The sequence below is a fragment of the Thamnophis sirtalis genome, unplaced genomic scaffold (genome assembly GCF_051295495.1).
Source record: "Thamnophis sirtalis isolate CommonGarterSnake01/CBP01778 unplaced genomic scaffold, rThaSir2_p1.2 scaffold_6, whole genome shotgun sequence".
NCBI classification, from domain to species: domain Eukaryota; kingdom Metazoa; phylum Chordata; class Lepidosauria; order Squamata; family Natricidae; genus Thamnophis; species Thamnophis sirtalis.
Window position 1 is genome coordinate 85,654,557 of NW_028261386.1, and position 21,652 is coordinate 85,676,208.

Genomic DNA, 21,652 nt, shown 5'->3' on the forward strand with positions numbered 1-21,652 from the left:
CCCCTGCTTTACAGAAACAGTTAATATTCATTGCCATTCCTCAGCAGAGAGAAGAAAACAATCATGCAGGAAATAAATGTTTTAAATGTCAGGTAATAAATCAAGCCTCATTTTCTCAACTAAACAGTAGTTGGAAACCATTCAGGGCATCTTTCATTAACCTTAGCATAAAGAATTGTCATAACGGATAAAGAAAAATAAGTATATACATACAATAACTGGAGACTTTTACATCAAGTTTAAATTATATATTTACAGGCATTAACAACATTCATTGTTACCAACTAGATACAAAATTTTAAACTTTCTCAAGAAGAAGCTACTAAAACAATTTATTTCTGCTTATTTGCTTTTTAGATTGATTCTCCGCTGAACAAGGCGGTATATTATTACTATTTTTCCCATCACACTGCAATCACTTCTGGCTGCAGAATGATTGACTCATATAATTATATACCATTTGAAATCATATAAACAGATACTAAATTATAGCTTGCTGCAGAATATAAATTAATTTGAGAAAGAGGAATATTATACTTACAAGCAAGTAATTAAACAAAATATATTTCTAGTTACCTCATATGTCCTCAATTTGGAAACAGTTTCTTCCAATAAGTGAACATGTTTAGAAATCTTTAGTTTTAATTTATCCCTGTATCCTTGTAAACATTTCAATTCTTGCTTGTATAGGTTTGATTTTTCAGCAGAAATATGCTTCTCCAATACTTGTGTGTCTGCAACAAGTTTATCGACCATGCCTTTTTGATTTTCTAGCGTTTCACAAACCATCTGCAGGGAATAAATATAAAAATATTAATTATATTTATATAAAATGGTGCTCCTTCATGTTTTATTTCCTATAAAATATATTTGATGTATTAGAGTAATGGAATTGACCTTTGTATCAAATTAGGATGTTGTCCAGTGCCAAAGTGAAAGCTATACTGCATAATTAAAAGCTTTTAAAAATATTGAACTAGTCCATAACCCTGATTCTTGTATTGACATCTTATGTTGATTTTTAGGCAGCAGTTTACAATAAAAATGGTTGGAGGCGTCCCTCTCATTCCATCTACCTTCAATACTTGAAAATCTAAAACTAAATTCTACATACAATCCTAGCCACTGACATCAAAGGGACAGTTAACTAACTATAACTAAAATTCTCACCCAAGATGGAAAAGCCTAGATAAAATAAATCCTGACTTGCTAACAATGCATTTCAACATTCTCTTTAAGAGCTTTTCTTGAACTTTACTTTCTTCCTATTAACAGATTCAACTACATTATAGAAAATTTTGGGTATTGTCACAGAATCACCCATTTTCAGCAGTTTAGCTTCTAGAAATGGGATAGCTCTGTGCTTTAAAATAACTTCAATTGATTTATCTATGGAGATTCTCGGTCACTCAGGTCATGGTTATCCCAAAGGTGCTTTTTTCAAAAGGCAACTGGACTTTGTTTTCCTTTGAAGATGTTTCCCTTCTCATCCAAGAAGCTTCTGGACTTTGTTTTCCCTTGAAGACATTTCCCTTCTCATCCAAGAAGACATTTCCCTTCTCATCCAAGGTAGTTGCTGCCAGAGTCACAGTGGATGACTCTGCTTAGTGCTTAACTGTTTAAAAAAGCCTCTGAAAAAGTGCCCTCTACAGCAGGAGGCGGGAGAACCACGTGCCTCATTTAGTCTAACTTGATGATCACTCGAGCAGAGTTAAGCAAGGTGTCAGGCCTGCAGCGGTTCCTTTAAGAATCTTTGGCCTGCCACACTCTTATTAAGGGTGGGATTTAGCAAAGGGTAGAATATGTTATTTTCAAAATAAAAAATTCCTTCCTAGAAGCTCAAGGTCATCTTTTGTCTCCCAAACCTTTACACCTGACCGGAAGCAGTTAGGCGTAGACACCAACGTGGAAGAAGAAGATTGGACCATGTGATGGACTGTGGGTGTGGGGGCAAGATCATGAACTTTTAACTGGGTGGGATTCTGATGTAACTTCCAGAGTCGGAATCCCATAGCACTATGCCAACATGCCTGCTTTATTCAATTGGAACTTTAAGCATAGTTTTGGCTTCGACTCTGATTTAATTTTACATGGTATTTGGAAAGCTAACACAAGGGTTAAAAGCCGAAAAATTCCTTATGTAGATGAGGCACTTGGTTCTCTTGCCTCCTTCTGTAGAGGGCATTTTTTAGAGGCTTTTTAAAACAGTTAAGCAGAGTCATCCATTGGGGACTCTGGCAGCAGCTAACACAGCCTGACCTTGCCTTTTTCCTTTTACATTTTTACATTTTCATCATGGCAGACAAGAGCAGAGTTGAAATCCTCTGTGAACCAGCTGGAAAAGGTATGTGGGTCGGAGGGAGGGGGAAGAATTCAAAATTAATGTAATTTGTAAGTAATTTTATTATTGTAAGTAATTTATGTGTGTTTGTGTGTGTGTTTTACCCGACTCTGCTGGCTCGCGGGCTGGCACTTTTTTTATGTCGGACATAGCGGCAGGGCTTTTGGACATAGCGGCAGGGCTTTTGGACATAGCGGGACACCTCTATGTCGGACATAGCGGCAGGGCGGCTTTTGCCTCTAGCGCCGGAGCAGCAGGGCAACTTTTGTCCGCTTTCAAGAAAGCTTTCTTGAAAGCGAGCAAAAGCCGCCCTGCCGCCCTGGCGCTAGAGGCAAAAGCCGCCCTGCCGCTGTGTCCGACATAGAGGCATCCCGCCTCTATGCTGGACACAGCACCGGGGCTTTCCGAAAGCCCTGCCGCTGTGTCCGACATAGAGGCGTCCCGCCTCTATGGCAGACACAGCACCGGGGCGTCCGAAAGCCCTGCCGCTGTGTCCGACATAGGGCGGCTTTTGCCCGCTTGCCTCACCAGCCATAAACCTCACCGCACGTCACTGCTTTGATCACATCAGAAATAGGTTAGAATCATGTTGTGATCTGCTTAATCCCGGCTACCACCACTCACCCCCACACATACACACATTCCTTTGCATTTGCAAATTGACAGCTCAGCAAGGAAATAATTATTATGGCTACTTAAACTATTTAGCTAATACTTCCTAATATTCTAAAGCTTTGTTTATATGAAAAAGAAGTTTTTCTCAATAAATATTTTAGATGCAATCTTCTTTTTGTCTGCGTTTCTGCACTCCATGTTTCTGTTAGTGCTCTGTCACTGAGCAGCAGTTTTCACACATAAACTTTTTTTAAAAAAATGGAAAAGACAATCAAACTTTCCACCCACATCTCAACATTAGTCACCAAAGTTAAAAACGTAATATGATAAAGACATGAAACCAATCCTCTCATATTCTGCTCCATCTGAACTTAGAATTTAATCAAGTGCCAAGAAGAAACATACCTTAGTCTGCTGCAAGGCTTTTTCAACCTGAGCCAAGTCGTTTACTGAATTCATGATGGAGTGCACTTTGCTTTCTAATTCATTCAACTCATCCTTAATTTTTTTCAAAGAATCCAAATAAGTCTTGGGGGGATGACTTTCAAGTTCTGCATTTAAAGTAAGTATTTAAAGTCAAGTTAATAACTTGATTATACAATTTGAAGCAAAAATATCAAATATAAATGCAATATAACCTGATAGAAATGTTGCTGCACAGTACATACAGACAGTGGTGAAATTCAATTTTTTTTACTAGCGGTTCTGTGGGTGTGGCTTGGTGGGCATGGCAGGTGAAGGATACTGCAAAATCTCCATTCCCTCCCCACTCTGGAGCCAGCCAGAGGTGGCATTTGCCGGTTCTCCGAACTACTCAAAGTTTCCGCTACCGATTCTCCAGAACCTATCAGAACCTGCTGAATTTCACCCCTGCATACAGAATTTTTCAATTATAGATAGATAATTACTAGGTCAAAACATTTTTTTAAAGTTTCTTGTGGTGAATACAAACTGCTTCCTGAAACTCTTGCAAAGTCAGTGCAAAAAACAGGACTCCGGTACATGTTTGTTTACACTTATCATCTGAGGCCAACATTCTCCTCCCAACAAAAGTCAAGAGGAGCTCTGATCTGGAAGTAATCAGGTTGAAGAAAGCTAATGCACAATGTAATATTGATTTTTCTTTATAATTCAAAATATAAGTAGTTGTATGACAGCTGGAATCACATTAGGGTTGGAATCTATCAACAGAAAAGGCTGGGTTAGAAGCCAAGGATTTTTGTCTGTGGGCATAAATCTGACCAACTGAATCGTTGATTCAAAAAAAAAATCTCAACTGCACTGTGAATCCCTGCAGAAGAGTATACAGTAGATCTACATTTTAAAGATTTTAGATTTAGATTTAGATTTTACTTTATTTGTATGCCGCCCTTTTCCCTCAGGGTGGCTCACAATTCAAGGGAGGGGAAAAACAGACAAGTTACAAACATGAAAACCATACACCGTTAAAAAACACAACAGTCATACCATTCGAGTGGGGTTGCAAGTCTTTAGTCCCAGGCCTGTCGGAACAGCCAGCTTTTAAGGGCTATGCGGAAGGCCTGGAGGGTGGTGAGGGTACGAATCTCCACGGGGAGTTCATTCCAGAGGGTCGGAGCAGCCACCGAGAAGGCCCTCCTCCGGGTAGTAGCCAGTCGACATTGGCCGGCTGATGGAATTTGGAGGAGGCCTAGTCTATGGGATCTTATTGGTCTAGTGGAGGTAATTGGCAGTAGGCAGTCTCTCAAGTACCCAGATCCAATACCATGAAGGGCTTTGTAGGTGACAACCAGCACCTTGAAGCGCACCCGGAGATCAACAGGCAGCCACTGCAGCTCGTGGAGGATAGGTGTTACGTGGGTGAATCGAGGCGCACCCACGATCGCTCACGCGGCTGCATTCTGGACAAGCTGAAGTCGCCGAATGCTCTTCAAGGGCAGCCCCATGTAGAGCACGTTGCAGTACTCCAGCCTAGAGGTCACAAGGGCACGAGTGACTGTTGTGAGAGCCTCCCGGTTCAGGTAGGGACGCAACTGGTGCACCAGGCGAACCTGGGCAAATGCCCCCCTGGTCACAGCTGACAAATGATGTTCAAAAGTCAGCTGTGGGTCCAGGAGGACTCCCAAGTTGCGGACCCTGTCTGAGGGGCGTACTATTTGACCCCCCCAGCCTGAGAGATGGAACACTTGGCCAATTAGTGGGAGGGAAGCACAGCAGCCACTCGGTCTTATCTGGATTGAGTACAAGCTTGTTAACCCCCATCCAGTCTCTAACAGCCTCAAGGCCCTGGCTCATCACGTCCATCGCTTCATTGAGTTGGCACGGGGCGGACAGATACAGCTGTGTATCGTCCGCATACTGGTGGTATTTTATCCCGTGCCGTCAAATGATCTCACCCAGCGGTTTCATGTAGATATTAAAAAGAAGGGGGGACAGGACCGAACCCTGCGGCACCCCATACATTAGGGGCCTAGGGGTCGATCTCTGCCCTCCGACTAACACCGACTGCGACCTGTCCGAGAGGTAAGAGGTCTTACCACCGTAAGACAGTGCCTCCCACCCCCACCTCCCGCAGTCGTCGCAGAAGGATACCATGGTCGATGGTATCGAAAGCCGCTGAGAGGTCAAGGAGTACTAGGATGGAGGCATAACCTCCATCCCTGGCTCTCCAGAGATCATCGGTCAATGCGACCAAAGCGGTTTCCGTGCTGTAGCCAGGCCTGAAGCCTGACTGGAATGGATCTAGATAACTGGTTTCCTCCAAGGACCGCTGGAGCTGAAAGGCCACCACCTTCTCAACAACCTTCCCCACAAAGGGGAGGTTGGAGACTGGACGATAGTTGTTTAGGACGGCTGGATCCAAAGATGATTTCTTCAGGAGGGTCTCACCACCGCCGCCTTTAATGCGGGGGGAAAGACCCCCTCCCGAAGGGAGGCGGCAACAACCGCCTGGATCCAGCCCCATGTCACCTCCCTGCTGTTGACAACCAGCCAGGAGGGGCACGGGTCCAGTACACATGTGGAGGCACCCACAGCTCTCATGGCCTTGTCCACGTCCTCAGGGGTAACAGCTTGAAAATCAATCGAGCGATGACCTACCAGATTATCCCTTGGTGCCTCAGCTGGTTCTGCAGGATTGGAGTCCAGGTCCGCCCGAAACCGAGCAACTTTATCCGCGAGGAATTGGACGTAGTCCTCAGCTCTGCCCTGCAAAGGATCACTCGTATCCCTCCTATTTAGGAGGGAACGGGTTATCCTGAACAAGGCGGCTGGGCGCGACTCAGCGGAAGCAATCAGAGAGGCAATGTGTGTTCTTTTTGACGTCCTAATTGCCCGGATGTAAGCTCTGATGCAAGATGTTAAAAGTGCTTGGTTCGATTCGGATTTACTGGATCTCCATCGGTGCTCTAGGCGTCTCTTTCGGCGCTTCATCTCCCGGAGTTCCTCAGTAAACCAAGGGGCCCTCCTGGATCCACTGCCTCGGAGCGGCCGTAGAGGCGCAATCTGGTTAAGAGACTCCGTCGCTGCCGAATTCCAAGCAGCAACCAGAGCCTCCAAAGACCAATTACTTGGATGGCTGATGTCGAATAATGGTTGCAGGCAGCCTTCCCAGGGTGTCTCTTTTATGCCTTTTCACTATAAATACTGTTCTCTGATGTGCTGCTGCTCTGTTTAGTTCAGTTCTGAATGTATGCTAATATTGATTGGATTTGATTATGGTCCAGAATGGCTTACAGAACTTGTTATTGCCTCTTTTCTAGTGCTCTTTGGCAACTAGCATTCAAAGAAACATCTGCAGTATTGGTCATTTACATAAATGTTAATCAAGTCTCACAGCTATGTCTGCTTCATCTGTTTGTTTTATCAACCGCAACTGAGCAAATTCGTATCTGTATCCTAAGTAATGAATTCAGGTTTAAACTTTTCACATTTTTTTCTTTCTCTTCACTTTTCCTTCAATATTGTTGGGGGAGAAAAAGATGCTTCAACTGTTTATCTTTGCCTTTGATGATTTGTAAATGAGGCTTATGATAAGATGTTTCTCGCTGATTGTATGGAAATTTGAAGTATTCAGATTATTAAATTCTAATAAAAATGTTCACCTTCTGCTATTTACAAAAATCAATATCCAATTAATAATTCAAAGGCAATTGCTACATTGTTGTTTTTATTTTCTTCTTTTTCTTTTTTTTCCTAAACATTACCTCAATCCAGAATTCTATTTTCCTAAATATAAAATACTAGATAATAACCCTAGTATGCCCAGGTATTTATTTATAGGGGGGGAAATGTTCGGACCAAACATATTTTCTAATGTTGGATTTTTCCCCTTACAAGAGGGAGCCCTCTTGTGGAGTACTGTCAATCCGTTACCATGGCAACTCCACTGCGCTATACAGTAGAAGCCATTTTACAGCAGTACAGTAGAAGCCATTTTACGGCACAACAGGCTGTATCTTAACAGAACACACACCTCGCGGGATGTTAATGGTGTCTTACCCCCACAGTATTTTTTTTTCAGAGAGTAAGTCATCTGTGTACCAAGTTTCGTTAAAATTGTTCGAGGCGTTCCAGATTTATGCTGGAACATACACACACACACACACACACACACACACACAACGATAGATAGATAGATAGATAGATAGATAGATAGATAGATAGATAGATAGATAGATAGATAGATAGATTGATAGAACATATTTAAAATATATTTTGAAGGTGAGTTGCTTTTGTTGTTCTACATACCTTAAACATAATTTGTGCATTCAGCTGACATAACTTAATTAGGGGTGTATTAACTAGAGAGGTACTTTGGTATAATAATTAAGGTTAATATTAGTAAGCTAGAATAAGGGCAAAAAGGCAACAAATCCACAAATAAAAATCAAAACAATGGGCAGAATCCATGTTTTCTTCCAAAGCAAAAGAAGATTCTTTGAGTGGAACCTGTTTTTCACAGGAAAAAAAGACATCTGAATCCAAGTATTTAAAAAAATCTACAGGGAATTGCAAGCATACTTAAGCTGCATGAAAGAAAAGCTGTCTCGACCTAAGGCAGCATTGAGCAGTAATAACTTCAAGCATGTTGACATTTGGGCTTTACTAGAATGTTTTATTGACACACATTTTCTGTGCTTATTGCTGAATTTAAGTAATACATTTTATATGTGTGATTTTTGTTTAGTTGCCCAAGGCAGACATTTAGTCTGGCAGGGTATACATTAAACCATCATAACAAATGATGCTCCTTAAGACTTTCTATTCAAGGTCAACAAAAGTGAAGAGGGTTCTTGTGCTTTAGACATATGGGATGCCTTGACAGATTGAACTCTGACAGTCTGACATAAGAGAAAGTGCTTAATAGAACACAGAACACAAAAGCAAATCTCGCCACTTTAGACGGTCATCTTTACCCCCACGCTCTCTAAGTCCTTCAAGAACACCAATGGGGCAATCTGACCTTGGAATCAATACAATCAAAAGAAAAAAAGAGCATTATATACATAAGAACAAGTACCGTATTTTTGGAGTATATTTTTGGAGTATATTTTTCTCTCAAAAAAGAGGCTGAAAATCTGGGTGCACCTTATACATACAGAACTTTTTGCCTCCTGAAACCCCACCCCTTCACCAAAATGGCCGTGCAGAGCCTTTAGGAGCCTTGCAGAGTGCTCCTGGGGGATAGGGAGGGCAGAATTGATTCCCACCCCTCAGCCCCCAGGAGCACTCTATAAGCCTCCTAAAGATTATTCAAGCCCTTTTTTTGAAAAAGAAAATGAGCCCATTTTTGCAAAAACTGGCCCTTTTTTGCTCGTTTGCCCCCCCCCCCCCCCAGGAGCACTGTACAAGCCTCCTAAAGGCTATTCATGCCCCCTTTTTTGAAAAAAGGTTGTTTTGGGGAGATCTGCAGAGTGCAAAAACTTTTTTGTTTTAATTTGCCTCTTCAAAACCTTGGTGCATCTTATACTCTGAAAAATATGGTATATGTTTTGACATCACCTAAGAAAATTCCGTACTTTCTCTTTTCACCAGCTTTTTGAATGATTTGCTTAATAAATTCATTCATTCTAGAAAAACCCCAGTCCAGATGATCCTGGGAGGAGGGTGGTGAAGAAGATATTTCTGACATTACAAAGAGAAGGGCAAACTATTTCTTCCCTTTTTTTAAAGATTATGCTTGTGGTTATTTATATAGCATTTGCCAAAATCTAAGATGAAAGCAGCCCACGTTGAGAGGTTTTTGCTCCTAGCAAAAGAGAAAATTTAAGACGATACAAAGAAGAGAAAGGGATATTTTACAGAAATCAAAGCATACCTCTCTTCAGCTTCTGCAGAATAAGTTCTAGTTCCTGCTGGGCAGAACTGAAGCGGCTGTTCAAAGAGCAAAAGCTATCTTCAATGAAGTCTGGAGAAGCAGGATGAGATGTCAGCTCCCTGCACTTGATCTTCAGATGTTCCATTTGAGGAGTCAGACTTAAGAGGTTTGTGAGTTCCCTCTAAGAAAGACAGAGTGCCAACACGGTTATTTTTAATGTAACATTTTTAAAGATTCCAACAACCTCATTTCTATGGCAGTTTACAAATATGATTAAAATTACAATATAACATATTTAGATATATATTGTTTATCTAAGTATTTATTTAAATTTATTTATTTAGATTATTTATTTAAATATATAAATATTTAGATAAAAACATCATTGTCACAATAGTATAATAACAAAAGCAAATAAGACCAGAGCAAAACAGCATTCATTAAATCTGAAATACATCCATATAATGACTAGAGAAATACTATTGTCCATATAAGTGCTTGAAAGACAATAATATAAACTCTAGATTCATGATAGCGAACCTATGGCACACGTGCCACAGCTGGCATGCCCTCTCTGTGCCCTAGTTTAGTTCCACCACACATGTGTGCACGCCTCCCACTGGCCAGCTGGTCATCGGGTTTCTGACGTGCATCTGCAGGGCCATGGGATGTGGGGGGTGCATGCACAGGGATGGGGCACATGTGGGGGACATATGTGCATGCACAGGCAGGGGCATTTGTGGGGGTGCACTTGCATGTGTGGGGAGGAGGGAGGCACATACGCAGGGTGCACATGTGCAGGGCTGCATGCGCATTGCATTTTGGGGGGTTCGGTGCATGCATGCACACTTGTACATATGTTTGCACTTTGGGCACTTGCTCCAGAAAAGGTTAGCCATCACTGATCTAGATGAACCTCTCTCAGGAGAACATTCCACGGATGAAGTACCATAATGGAAAAAGCTTTTCCTCTTTGAGCAATCTTGCCTCACCTGGTGGTATACCTGAGCAGACTTTTTCAAGATCATCTTCAAGTCCAGGCACATAAATATGAGGCAACAACTGTACTCTAGTGGTATAAGTCAAACATAAATAATTGTATTTTGTGTACCAAAGTTGTCAAGCTTACCTGGCACAATTCCTGCAGCACTGCTAATGGTTGATGCTCAACTACGGCAGAATTGTCTTGCAGCCATGTTTCTTTTTCGCTCACAGACTTATCAAGTTCACACAATTCACTAAAGTAAATATTGATTTCATCCTGATATTGCATTTTTCTAGCCACTTCTTCTAAGTAGCAAGCAGCCCCTTTCCATTCTGCCAAGAGCCTCTTAAGGGTGTTTCCTGTTTCTTCAGTAGGAAGCCCTTCTGAACAAAGAAAAGGAATCAACTCAACAAGTTGCAATGCATGGAAGATTTTATTTCAGCTCTATTCCAGATATAAATGCTCAAGCAGGATTTTGAGCCCCAGGTTTGCGATGGATGAGTTCACTTATCGTTCTAAGACACAATAGGCTAGTTCATATCTGAACAAACAAACAAAACACATTATGGCTAAGCATCGTGCAAGGGACAGGTCAAACAATATCTTTTTAGTAAAGCATGTTTATATTTAGCACCCATCATTTGACACATGGCTTCATTTAACTAAATTCTCACTTCTTAATGAAAAGGACAAAAGCAGACAAAAACATTGTCATAAGTGTACCTTTGCATTAAGAAATTACACAAAGGCTTACGACTGATCAACAGAACTGAATACATGAATATTAGCAAGGGGAAAAGTCACACATCTTTTCCTTATTAGGAAAGATATTAATCTGTGTCTGGATGTTTCAGTTTTACTGCTGAAATCTTCTAACTGGTTTAATTAAAAATCATAAATATTAATAACAGTTGTGTGGCTGCCTGAATTTCGCTGGGTCAAGACCAGAGGTGGGTTCCTACTGGTTCAGACTGGTTTGGCTGAACCAGTAGTGGTTTGGCGGCCTGGGTCACTGGAACCGGCAGCAACCCAGGCCTGCCATACCCCCGAACCAGTTCTCCTATGGGGCTGCCATCTTGATTTTCAGTTCTGAGCATGTGCAGAACAATTGTATTTGCACAAATTTTTTTCTTTTTTTTACATTTTGTACCTGTGCAGACCTGTTTTTTTTTTTTTTTGGCAAAAGTGCATGTGTGCATAGCACGCACCTGGCATGCACAAGCGAAGCGTACGCGCACAAAACTTTTGTGGGCACTGAACCAGCAGTAATGACCATCAAAATATTCCATTCCATTCAATTGCTTCGCCCTGCTGTATGGCTGGTTCCTTCCTATTTATGTCTGCTGCCTTGAACAATTTGAGAGAAGAGCACAGCTTGAGAATGAGGAATCTTAGTTGAATTCCAGATGTTACTAAACTAAAATTCCCAGAATCCCTCAACTCTGACATGATCATGGGGTTGCTGGCCTCCAATTTATCAATATCTGGGTGGGACCATAATTTCCTAACCCTGACTTAGGAATAGTGATTGAATACCTATTATAATACAAGCTGGAAAATGGAAAAACAAGACTGAATGGTCTATTGTTAAAATGCACTTTCTCTACAGCGTTTTATTTTTTCCTCAAAACAAAGAAAGATACAAAACCTCAATGAATTTACATTAATTAAGTCCTGTCTTCTCAAAGTTATAGAACAATTTTCATTTCGGTCAATTAAACACTAGTATATCAATGCAGGCTTTCGTAGTCATTGTCTGATCTTGATAAACGTTTGGATTAATAAACTATGATCTAATTATCTGGTATCCTGATATTTTGCCAGCAATTGTGTCTGACAACTTCAGAAGTGAAAGTGGTCTGCACTTGTTGACAAATCCACTTAGAGATTTAATTTTGTAACAAAAGCAAGAACTCAGTCAGTTCCTGCTCTGTTGCATCTGAGCTGTTGAGGAGTTTGCCACAAAGCAGATCACGTTCACCTCTGAAGGTGCCAGCCACTGTTACTGGCAAAACATCAGGACACCAGATAGAACAATTAGAACATAGACTATATAGCCTCAACACCATTAAATTATACCTAGCATTATCACAAATTTCCATTAACACTCATCAAGATGAATTCATACATTCTAAAAATTCCAAACATGAACAGGAGAAAATAATTGAAAAGGCATGTGCTTCTCCCTTCCATTATATCATAACATTACCTTTTCCCATTTGGTCTAACAGATTTTCTCCAGTCTCTTTCAATTCATTCAACATTTTATCTTCTTCTACTCTTTCTTCTTTTATTGCCTGTCAATCAAAGCCGTAAAACTTAAAATGAAAACCTAAACATTTAAAAATTCCACTAAGCAAAATTGGGCCTTTTTGTTCCACCTCTGCAATTAGTAACTAGTAAGTCTAACTTTTCAGTAGAATTACAGCACTAAATAATAAACCAGATGAGGATGCATTTACTGTATATCAAAATGATTTTCACAGGTCATATTTTCATAAAATCATCATACATCACAAACTGAAAATTAATGAAGTCTTCAAACGCTATATCCTCCTCAGATATTTACATCTTTTTGAGCATCTTATCACACTCTGAAACTCCACTGTCAGGCAATTATCACTTATTAAGTAATCTTTACTTAAACTAAACATTGTGTCTCCAGATTAGTCATTGATTTTTCTGTCTCTCTCTGATGTTACTCTGATATGTAGATCAAATCAGAGTGACCAGAAAACTTAAATGAGTGTTTGTAAAATAATGTGTCAGGATCCTTGTAAACAGGCTATTCTGGTTCATGGGAAAGAATCCATTAAACTTTACAAGTGTCAAATGCTCTGGAAGTACCCTCCAAATATATATAATTATTACAGCAGCAAGTAACATGATTCTTTTAATAGCAACATTCCAGATTGCAATTTTTCACAAAGTGTAGCTGCTATAATCAAACATTTTGAGAAAATGATCCAAGTGATATTTCACAATTTCCATTTAGGATATTTAAAAAAAGACAAAAGCTGTACAGTCCCCCACCCGCACCATGGGTCATAAACAACTCTATGATATCAGACAAAATTTCACATAGGAGGTATCTCTGTGATGATATTCTTAATTAAGCCATTTAAAATGAATTTAAAACAATTATTGTCAACATTTCCATTTTTTAGATCTTCTCTCCACAGGGTGGACCGGAAGGTTATTAGATCTCTGAAATCATGACTTTGCTTTATTTTCTGTTTTATTGAAAGAATTTCTGCAGGGTCCATATTTAAGAACAAGATTTTTCCTAAAATTGCTCTTCCTTCTCCAAAGTAAAAAGGGAATTTACTACAAGGGAGGAAACCGGAAAGAAGCCAGAAATGCCTATTAAACCTCTAAGTATTGCCTGTCATTAGTAAAAGGGCATTATTTGTAGCCAGTATAGAACAATTATGTTAGCCAAAAAGATATTTATAAATAGAACTCAATTTAGATGAAATTTTCCTATCAGACTCGACTTCCAGCTGTTAGCAAGACAATGTGTTCACAGAAAATGCCTTCCTATTTTTCTCTTTACCTTCAGTTTTTCTTTCATGCCTGAAGTCTCTCTCATCTTCTTGTACTCTTTGATCTCTATGGCCTGAATGGCTGCTTTTGATTTTAAAATCCCATCCAACAACTCCGCAATTTCAACATCGAGCCTACTGTAAGAAGCAGAATAATGTTTGGAATAATTTCTCCCTACCACTCAAAATTCAAAGATCTGAAAACGTTTTCTCCTCCCCAACTTTCCAGTTAAACCATTATCTTTTGTCTAAAATGTATTATTCCATTTGTTGAAGGTTACAGGCTGACCAACATACAATGTTGGTGGGAACTAACTAAGTAACATTTCCTAGATGAGGGGGGAGGAGACATTTTGTCTTGAAGAAAATAGTTGCATTCTCACTATATCCTCCACTCTCCTGTTCCTCATCCTAAAAGTAGTATCCTCAACTTGCTGCCTCCTTCAAATATATATGCCTGAGAGTTCCATTATTTCCAAACATAATAATGGGAGGAAACAATATATTCAAACTATGTTCAGTTAGACCACAGGTGTCAAACTCACTACATCACGTTGCCATCACGTGATGTTTTACAATGTTTTTCTCATTCACACAGCTGGGGTGAGCGTGGCCTGTGCATGACGCATCAGACACACGGGCCTCCAGTTTAACACCCCTAAGTTAGACTGGTCTCTGGCAGGCCAAGAAAGTGCAAGTGCAGAAACTATTGCAAGTTTCTTTTATTTTCTGAAAAATGGCAGCAAGAAGATTCTTACAGCTGTTGTTGGACCAGCCCTCATCCCCATGACCAAAGAAGATGGCTCTCCTTGAAATTGGGAAGCATCACACCCAGAGGAGCAAGGAGATAAAACGCCATCTATTAAAAGCTTAAAGCAGCTTGTCCAGTGCTCCGTCCCCACTGTTAATTCTAAAGGAACTGACTCATTTCATCTGTAATCAACACACCCACCTGGTAAAAATAACCTGAGGTACATTCTGGACTAAGTCTTGATTTTCTTAACACCAATTAGTTGAATTAACTCTGTTAACTCACCCACATTAAACCACAAGCCAAGTTAACAAACCCACTGAGTAGCTTTATATAATACGCTAAACAAAAAGTGGTGTGGCATGAAGGGACCACACCCAATGTGTGAAGGAAACAAATGGATCAGCCTATAAGGAAAAGTAATGGCACTGGAAGCAAATACTTTTTGTTAATAATATTGTCCTACGTTCAGTGAGAAAGGAGTGATGTTCCCTGACCAAGAAGTCATCTTACCTTTTTCTCATTTCAGTATCCAGGCCAGTTTGCCGCCTCTTTGGTAGAGGTGGTGGAGATTGTTCCATTTGAATATCCTGGACTGTTTTTTGTTCCTTGACCAGGATTGTTTCAGTGAGAACATTCTGAGAAATCTGGGGCATTCCAACTTTTACAATTGCCTCAGAAACCTAAAGTAACAATGGAGACAGGGATCAATCTTGATTAAATGAAACTAGAAAAATAATCAAAAAAATCCAATGAATGACAACTTTTAAAATCACAAATGCAATTATCTATCATATTTTTCCAAGTATAAGATGCACTCTCCCCCAAATGAGGGTGAAAATTTGGGTGTGTCTTATACACTGAATGTAGCCCTGCCTACCTGCTGGCCCCCACCCTTTGGCCTCTGCTTCCCAGCAATTTGCCTCTTTGCAGCAAACAGCCTGTTTCAGCTTCAGCTTCAGCACAACCTCTGCACGTTCCGTTTTCAACCTCCGCATGCCCCATTTTCCACTCATTCCGATCCCTGCCGCCTGGAACAGGAGGAAAATGGGGCACGTGAAGGCTGAAAATGGGGTGAGTGGAGGCTGAAAACGGGATGCGGAGGCCAAAAATGGGGCACACAGAGACGGCAATAGGCTATGGCAATCCCCGCAGCCTGAAACATCTGATCATCAGGAGGCCAATTCAGCCGACAAACAGCTGCTTATGCTAATCAGGCTGTGCTGAAACTAAAACTGAAAAGGGCTGTTTGTTGCAAGGAGGCAAATTGCTGGGAGGCAGAGGCAGAGTTTTTTTTCTTGTGCTAATCAGGCTGTGTTGAAACTGAAACAGAATGTTTGGTATTTGCTGCAAGGAGGCAAATTGCTGAGAGGCAGGGGCAGATATCTTTTCTTGTTTAAGCTAGGTGTGTTTTATACTTCGGAGCATCTTATACTCTGAAAAATATGATTAAAGAAGCACAATATTCATATCCAAATGAAGCCCCAACCAAAACATAAAGAGAAGGTAGTATTTGGATGGTACCTGATTAGAGTAATCCTCAAGTTTCTGAACTAAGTTGTCCCATCTCTGTGTGAGTTCTTCAAGATTACTGTCAATTTTTTTTAATGCCTTCTTGTTGTTCAGGAGTTGTGCCAAATCCTGGGTCACCTCATTCAGCTGCTCCAACATCTGGCGCTTCTTTCCCATGTCTTCTTTCAGACTCTGACAGTGAAAAAACAACAGCCATGCCATTTTAGAGAAATGTCTTTTGCTCAGATATCCGACAGGAACAGCTACTTTCTTAGAATGTAAAATGTCTGTAAATTTGTAAATTCCAACAGAATAGGAATTATGGACAGAGAAAGATGAGCTTCCAGAACATTCATATCCATTCCACTGGAGACTATTTATTTTGAATACTTGCTAGAACAGCCTGTTTTCCAATGGACTGTACCCAAATTCACAACCAACAAGCTGAAAATATGGGAACTGAAGCCCAATATGGGTAGTCCTCACTTACCGATTGCAAGTGGCGGACTCCATCACTGAGCAATGCAATTATAAAAAGTGAAATATCATGGGACCATGACCAATGTTCAATGTCAATTCAGATTGTGATAATTAGTCAAATCACCCACAATTGCTAAGCATGATGTCACATGAACATGACTTGTGATTTCCTGCTGGTCTCCCCAATGACTTTACTTGTCGGAAGCCATCTGTTAAGGTTGCAAATGGTGATCATGTGACATCAGGATTCTGCAACCATAGTAAATGCACTGTGCTGCCAAGCACCCAAATCACAACCACCAGTGCATTGAATCTTGAAATATTAGTAGAATTTCCATCATAAGAAGAGATCTTGCCATTTAAAACATTATGGGCAATATCACTACAGAAGCATTCCTTGAGTAAAAACCAAAATTGTTTCAGAATGTGGGAAAGTTCTTGTTCATGATCTATGCCTGCAACAGAGACAACTTATGCCTTAAAAATCATTCTCTGACTCTCTCTCTTTTCCTCCTTCCCTCCCTCCCTTCCCCTTTCTCACTCTGTATGTGTGTATGTAGTATGATAAGTAAGGCTTATTTGATTATTTATTAATTTATTAGATTTACAATACAAGAAAGTAATACTTACTGCCAGCTTTCGAACATTTGCACTCAGCTCTGTTTGATCTTTGAAGTTGCATGTCTGTATTCTGCTTAAAGCCTCTTCTTTTTCAACCAACCAGGCTTTCAACATACACTGAAGAAAAAAGTACATCCATAAATATACTTACTTAATTCCCCTATATTTTATACACCACCACCATTGCATCATACATAAACAAGATCTCAGAATCATAACAATAATCAAGCTGACTTTTAAGTTACAATCACACAAAATTATGGGTTGTTTCCATTTTTAACGTAATAGGTATCAAGCTACATACAATGACCATGATTGGGTAGAAATGTCTTATAATTCAATTGCTAGATATTCTGGAGATAATAGCAATAGCACTTAGAATTATATACTGCTTCAGTGCTTTACAACTCTCTCTAAGCCATGGGTCCCCAACCTGTTGGCCCCCAGGCTGCATGAGTGGCTGACCAGTGCGTGCACATGTGTACATGTGCACACACACACACACACCACTCACAGCAGCATCGCCGCAAGTACTGGACACTCACAACCCTGTTCGTGTGCGCTTGCAGCCCCATTCGCATGTGCACATAAAGGGGCCTGTCACTCCCCCCTCAAGCTGCCAACCCAGAAAGGTTGGGGAACTCTGCTCTAAGCGTTTATAGAGTCAGCATATTACACTCAACAGTCAGGGTCCTCATTTTACCAACCTCGGAAAGATGGATGGCTGAGTCAATCTTGAGCCATTCAGGATCGAACTCCTGGCAGTAGGAATGCAGAGTTAGCCTGCAGTACTGCATTCTAACCACTGCACCACCATAGCATTAAACCCAGCCCAACCAAAAATTATGAAAAAATGTAATTCAGAGAAAGCAAAATGAATTTTCCCCAAAACATTTAATTCCTATTTTCTACTCTGTTTATTCCTACTCAACAACAGAAAAATGAGGTCAACGTTAAACTCTGGTAAATCTTAACTTTCATGGATGAGATTAAGTAAATCATAATTTTCCTTAGATCCTTGGGAGACAAGCAGGACAAAAATGTACACAGAAGGAAAAGGAGAACATGAAAGATTATGAAAACAGAGACAAAACTGAGTAATAAGAAGTAAGAAGCAGATTTATTATGAATCTGACCTTTCATTTGATTCAAGGACTGAACCAAATGGGTCTGAACCAAAGGTCAACCAACGTCTGAACCAAATTCATCTGGTTCAAGGTCTGAACCAGACCTTTCATTTTTCTCCCATATAAGCAAATGTTTTCTTCCCCCTTATAGTTTTTTGAACCAAGTTATGGCAAGGATCAGTCTGCTTTTCATCTGTGTGCTGGTTTGGCTCAGTCTTCCCAAATACTATTTTTTATTAAGTTATTAACTGTCATTAACCTTAAAATTATCTTTAAGTTAATTCAATTAATTCTGTTTGATCCTCACATTATTTATAGCAGGAGAGGTAAGATATCTCATACTGCAGTTGCAATATTGACATCCACTATAAGGTATAATGTCTAGGTATATCCTGTTTAATTGAGTTCTTCTGAGATCATCTTTTCTTATGTAGACATGATTTAAATCATAGATTTATAAATCTATGATTTACATTTATTCTCTACCATATAGACAGCAAGGCAGCTACTCTTTTTGTTTTGATAGTAAAAAAACAAACAAAACTTTTAGACACTATAAATTTTATTCAACCATAAATACCATTACTTGGTGCAATTTTCTGAAATAAAAACTACATTTTTATCAAATCAGGCCCAAACATCCCATATAATGATTATAGCATTAGCATTTAGTCTTATATACTGCTTCACAGCCCTTTCTAAGCAGTTTACAGAATCAGCCGACAACAATCTGGGTCCTCATTTTACCAACCTCGAAAGGATGGAATGCTGAGTCAACCTTGAGTCATTCAGAATCGAACTCCTGGAGTTAGCAGTGAGTTAGCCTGCAGTACTATATTCTAACCATTGTGCCACCATAGGTCATTATTTTATGCATTTCAGTATTGTTCTTCTGTTTGGACTAGAAACAGGGAAATCTAAATTAAACCCATTCTCAGCGATGGAAGTTCACTTAATGACTTTGGGCCAGTCACACTTACTACAAGGACTACACAAAGTAGTAGTTATAATGGGGAAAAACTGGAGACGGATTAGTGGGTCCCTACCGGTTTGAACCGGTTCAGCTAAACTGTTAGTTGTTTGGTGGCCTGGGTCGCTGGAGCCAGCAGCGACGCAGGCCTCCCATGCCCCCGAACAGCGCCTATAACACTGCCATCTTGTTTTTCAGTTCTAGGCATGAGCAAAACAATTTTAATTTCACTGCCGTGCATGCATTGCGCATGCATACGTGCAACACGCATCAAGCACACATGCACACAAGAGTGAACCAGCAGTGCCTACCAGAACCCACCCCTGATTGATATGTATAGCTCCTGGAGGGAAGGTAGGGTAGAAATCTAATCAATAAATACATGAATATTTGCCACTAATAATAAAATGGCCAGGTTTTGAAAAGAAAACATTTTGAGGGGAAAACACATCATTTATTAAAATATCCTTACATATAAATATTTTAAAAGACTGGCAGAACTGTTTAACCCTCATTTGTTCTAATGAGTCTTAAAAATGCCATTCTTTTTTTTTAATGTCAAAAATGAACTAGGACCTCAAAAACCAATTAAGGTTTTTAGAGAACAAAAATAGGATTCTTATCACCTTGGAGAGTAAAAAGTTCATCTTTGACCTAATAGATGCTTTTTGTCTGATTCAGTTTAATTTTACACATGAATAATGGCATAGCTTCGGGAGATTAAAAAAAGTTAAAAATATGAAAGGAAATCAATTCCCTTTTCAGATTTTTGTAATGTAGAGAATCTATATATTACTAAAATTCTCAGGTGTGTAACCTTTAGCTGGTCAAATAAATGCATCAAAGGGCAAAACCTTTCAACTAAGATACCTCAAATCGATTAACTTATAGAGTGTATGGACTCATTATTCCTGAGGGAATGAAATTTGGCAAAATTGTGACAGCTTCAGCATAGCAAGGCGAATTCTGCTTCAGTGCCATCGCCACATTGTTGCAGACATGTGATCCTCATTTTCAACAATTGGACAACCATTTGTCTGAAATAGTATAGGGCCATGATGGCAAACCTATGGCACATGTGCCAGAGGTAGCACACAGAGCCCTTTCTGTGGGCACAGTTGCCGTCACCAGCTGCTCTTCTGGTTTCACAGAGCCCTATCTGTGGGCACATGTGCCATTGCATTGCCAGCTGGTCCTCTCGTGGGCTGGAGCATCAGAAACCTGAAGACCAGCTGGCTGGCGTGTGCATGCGCCCCAGCCAGCTGGTCTTCGGGTTTCCGGTACTCCGGCACGCGCACGTTCCAGGAGTTTGGGCACTTGGTGCAAAAAAGGTTCACCATCACTGGTGAATAGGATTTCATGCTTGAACAGGTGGTTGGACTAGAAGACCTCCAAGATCCCTTCCAACTCTGTTCTTCTGTTACTCTCTTAACATTCACTTATAGCTTTCTGGCCACTTACACAATCGTTCACTACCTCACTTCCCAGCAGCAGTCATTTTCCAACCAGAAGGGAAAGTGCAGGCTACTCAGGACTCACTCAACGAGAGAAGCAGGAATTAGTGGGATTACCATCACTAACCTGTTCTTCCAACAATTTTTGCCAGGAGGTATTAATCTCTTGCAATTTGAGCCATTGTTCCTCAGTCCAACGGCAAACCGCAGTCCAGCGTTCACCAAGTCTCTGGAAATAACATTAAAAAAAAATCTTATATTATACCGTTTCCTCTGAACTTGAACTTGAAATTAATAGACTCACAACTACTTAGCCTTTTGTATTATTTTTATCCAAAACTACTAACTTTGAAATGGCCTCTCAATAAAGATCAAATCTAAGAAACAAAACTGTACCATTTAAGTGGACTGCTATGTTTGGAAGATTCTAATAATCAGTCTAAGCTAACTGGACAGAATCTAGATTTATGGATATTTATTTAATCTCGACATGATTGAAATACGGTAAAATTGAGCTGTGCAACTGTGAAGAGTTTCTGAAGGGTATTCAGCACACACCCGTCAGCATCTCCCTGAACCAACTTGTTCTTTCTCAGATCACACTGCATATACAATCCTGCAAAAAGATGTAATTTCCTGAAATAATTGCTGACAGTTGCTATTCAAGTGTTCCTGAGTATTCCAATCATCTTTTCCCATTCTAATCGGGATATCTTCTCAGTTACAAGTAATTCTTTTTTTGTATTCAATGTTGACCAACATCTGGAAACTTCGCAACCATATTTGATACATAGCCATCACATTATTCCCTTTCAAAATAAACAATATGACTGCCATTTGACTGCCATTCTAAACACTACCCAGCATATGTATACACATCTGTTCATGAAGTATTTTTTAAATTTTCACAAATAAATATTCAGCTTATACTTAAATGAACATCTAAACATCTT

General features: G+C 40.0%; 1 protein-coding gene across 4 annotated transcripts in view; it reads right to left on the minus strand.

Moving 5' to 3' along the window:
- Positions 1-21,652, minus strand: part of UTRN (utrophin) — a 468,873-nt gene that overhangs the window by 341,356 nt on the left and 105,865 nt on the right. For 3 of the 4 annotated variants that reach the window (XM_087718332.1, XM_087718330.1, XM_087718333.1), the window contains exons 14-23: positions 20,827-20,928; positions 17,158-17,265; positions 16,060-16,239; positions 15,049-15,218; positions 13,796-13,922; positions 12,449-12,536; positions 10,384-10,622; positions 9,255-9,435; positions 3,362-3,507; positions 577-789 (exon numbers count right to left, since the gene is read on the minus strand). In XM_087718332.1, the coding sequence (XP_087574458.1) occupies positions 577-789; positions 3,362-3,507; positions 9,255-9,435; positions 10,384-10,622; positions 12,449-12,536; positions 13,796-13,922; positions 15,049-15,218; positions 16,060-16,239; positions 17,158-17,265; positions 20,827-20,928 (1,554 nt within the window). The remainder of the gene's footprint in view (positions 1-576; positions 790-3,361; positions 3,508-9,254; positions 9,436-10,383; positions 10,623-12,448; positions 12,537-13,795; positions 13,923-15,048; positions 15,219-16,059; positions 16,240-17,157; positions 17,266-20,826; positions 20,929-21,652) is intronic. The other variant, XM_087718331.1, reaches the window with a different exon arrangement.